Genomic DNA, 1,741 nt, shown 5'->3' on the forward strand with positions numbered 1-1,741 from the left:
ACTTTGTGACAATTTGTTACAGCAGCGACAGGAAACTAATACATTAGTATCTCAGACCTGGTGGCTTAGTCAGAGCTGGGACATGAAGATCAGCACCCAGGGGGTCCCCGACTTCCCAGTGGGGAGGGAGGGGAGCTCAAGAGAGGAAAGAGTCGGGTGCCGTGTGCCTGCCGCTGCCAGCCCTGAGTCCTAGTAAGGCCCACATGAGTGTTCACATCACCCTATTCTCAGCGGCAGGGCGGTAGCCCCATGTGATGGATGGTTTTGCGGAGGTGACGTTATCCGCCCGAGCTCGTATAGAGCATGGCAGAGCCAGGAGTGGAACTTGAATGTAATTCCGAATCTGTGCTCCTAATACCACCCCGGCCCCCCGTCTCTGTGGGAAGGCCAGCATTCGGAGATGCGAGCAGCTGCCCTGTGCCTCGAGCAGACACAGGCTCCCCCCAGAGGGGAGTCCAGGTTATTGGCCGAGTAGTCACCAAGTGAAGTGGTCCCTGGCTGTCCCCTGCCGCTGGGGTGGGTGCCCTTATCTCAATGGAGCCTTCTGTGCTTGTCTCCCTCAGCGTGAACGAGCTCTACGTCGATGACCCAGACAAGGACAGCGGGGGCAAAATCGACGTCAGCCTGAACATCAGTTTACCCAATTTGCACTGCGAACGTGAGTACCCCCAGCAGCCCTCTGCCCCCGCAGGGCGAACAGGGCAAACCATGCACACCAGGGAGATGAGACTGTTCCCACTGCTTTGACGGGGAGAATGCGACCTAATGCGCGTGCACCTGGTTGCTTTCTGGAATAAAAAGCACAAGAAAGCGCCAACGGGGGTTACCTCTGGAGAGCGGCCACGTTGGGGTGGGGGGGTATCTCTTAGGTCAGGTTCCCAAGAAGCAGAGTCTGAAGTCTCTGCAGGTGATTTATCGAGGGAGGACTGACCCTCAGGAGGAATCTGTAAGCGTGTGAGGGAGGGAAGGGGACACGCAGAGACCTGTGGCATGTGAACGACACCACGGTTTGTCCCACCTGGTAGCAAGGGACTGTTACCCATATCCTTGATACCCTTGGCTGACCGCTACAGGGCGATGCGTGTAGGTGAGGGGTGGGGGTCACACAGCCTCATAAGCAAGGAGACCTGCAACCAGACAAGAGTGGCCACCTGGGCAGGGATGCAGCTCTGAGCCGTCAGCAGTCATCGGAAAACTTCCTTTTTTTACTTCACACTCTTGTTTATTTGTTTGTTTCTACCCGGAGAATGAATCACTTGTATAAAACCAACCTCACTGGAAGTCTGGTGTGGAGTCAGATTCTAGCTCCTTTGCTCACCAAAACCGTGTGTCAGTTTCCATCCCCATCTGTAAAATGGGCCGAGGGCTCGCTATCGCGTAAGGTGTCGAGAGAACCTAAGACACTGGCTTCTAGGCTGGTTCGCCAGTGGGCTGGGTGTCTTTTCTCGGGCTGGGGTTCCAGCTGTCCCTCTGCCCCAGCCGGGCACATAAGCCGATGCAGGAACTCCCCTCCGCCCACCCGCTCCTTCCTACCGAAGGGTAGAACATCGGGTACATCTGCAGGCAGAGGTAGGGAGGGAGTCAGCCCCGTTACCGCCTTTGGCGAGAATGACGTCACGAGATTGAATCCACAGTGGGCCCCGAGCCAGGGAACCTATTGGAATAGATTGGTTTTATTTTTATTTTTCCTCTCTCTCTTAGAAAAATAACTCATCTGGTGGGGCTCCTCCTTCAGGAGTTG

General features: G+C 55.7%; 1 protein-coding gene across 1 annotated transcript in view; it reads left to right on the forward strand.

The window, feature by feature from the left end:
• ERGIC1 (endoplasmic reticulum-golgi intermediate compartment 1) overlaps positions 1 to 1,741 on the forward strand; it is an 88,745-nt gene that overhangs the window by 55,940 nt on the left and 31,064 nt on the right. The window contains exon 4 of the mRNA XM_023537146.1: positions 564 to 658. Coding sequence (XP_023392914.1) covers positions 564 to 658 — 95 coding nt within the window. The remainder of the gene's footprint in view (positions 1 to 563; positions 659 to 1,741) is intronic.

The sequence above is a fragment of the Pteropus vampyrus genome, unplaced genomic scaffold (genome assembly GCF_000151845.1).
Source record: "Pteropus vampyrus isolate Shadow unplaced genomic scaffold, Pvam_2.0 Scaffold179, whole genome shotgun sequence".
NCBI classification, from domain to species: Eukaryota; Metazoa; Chordata; class Mammalia; order Chiroptera; family Pteropodidae; genus Pteropus; species Pteropus vampyrus.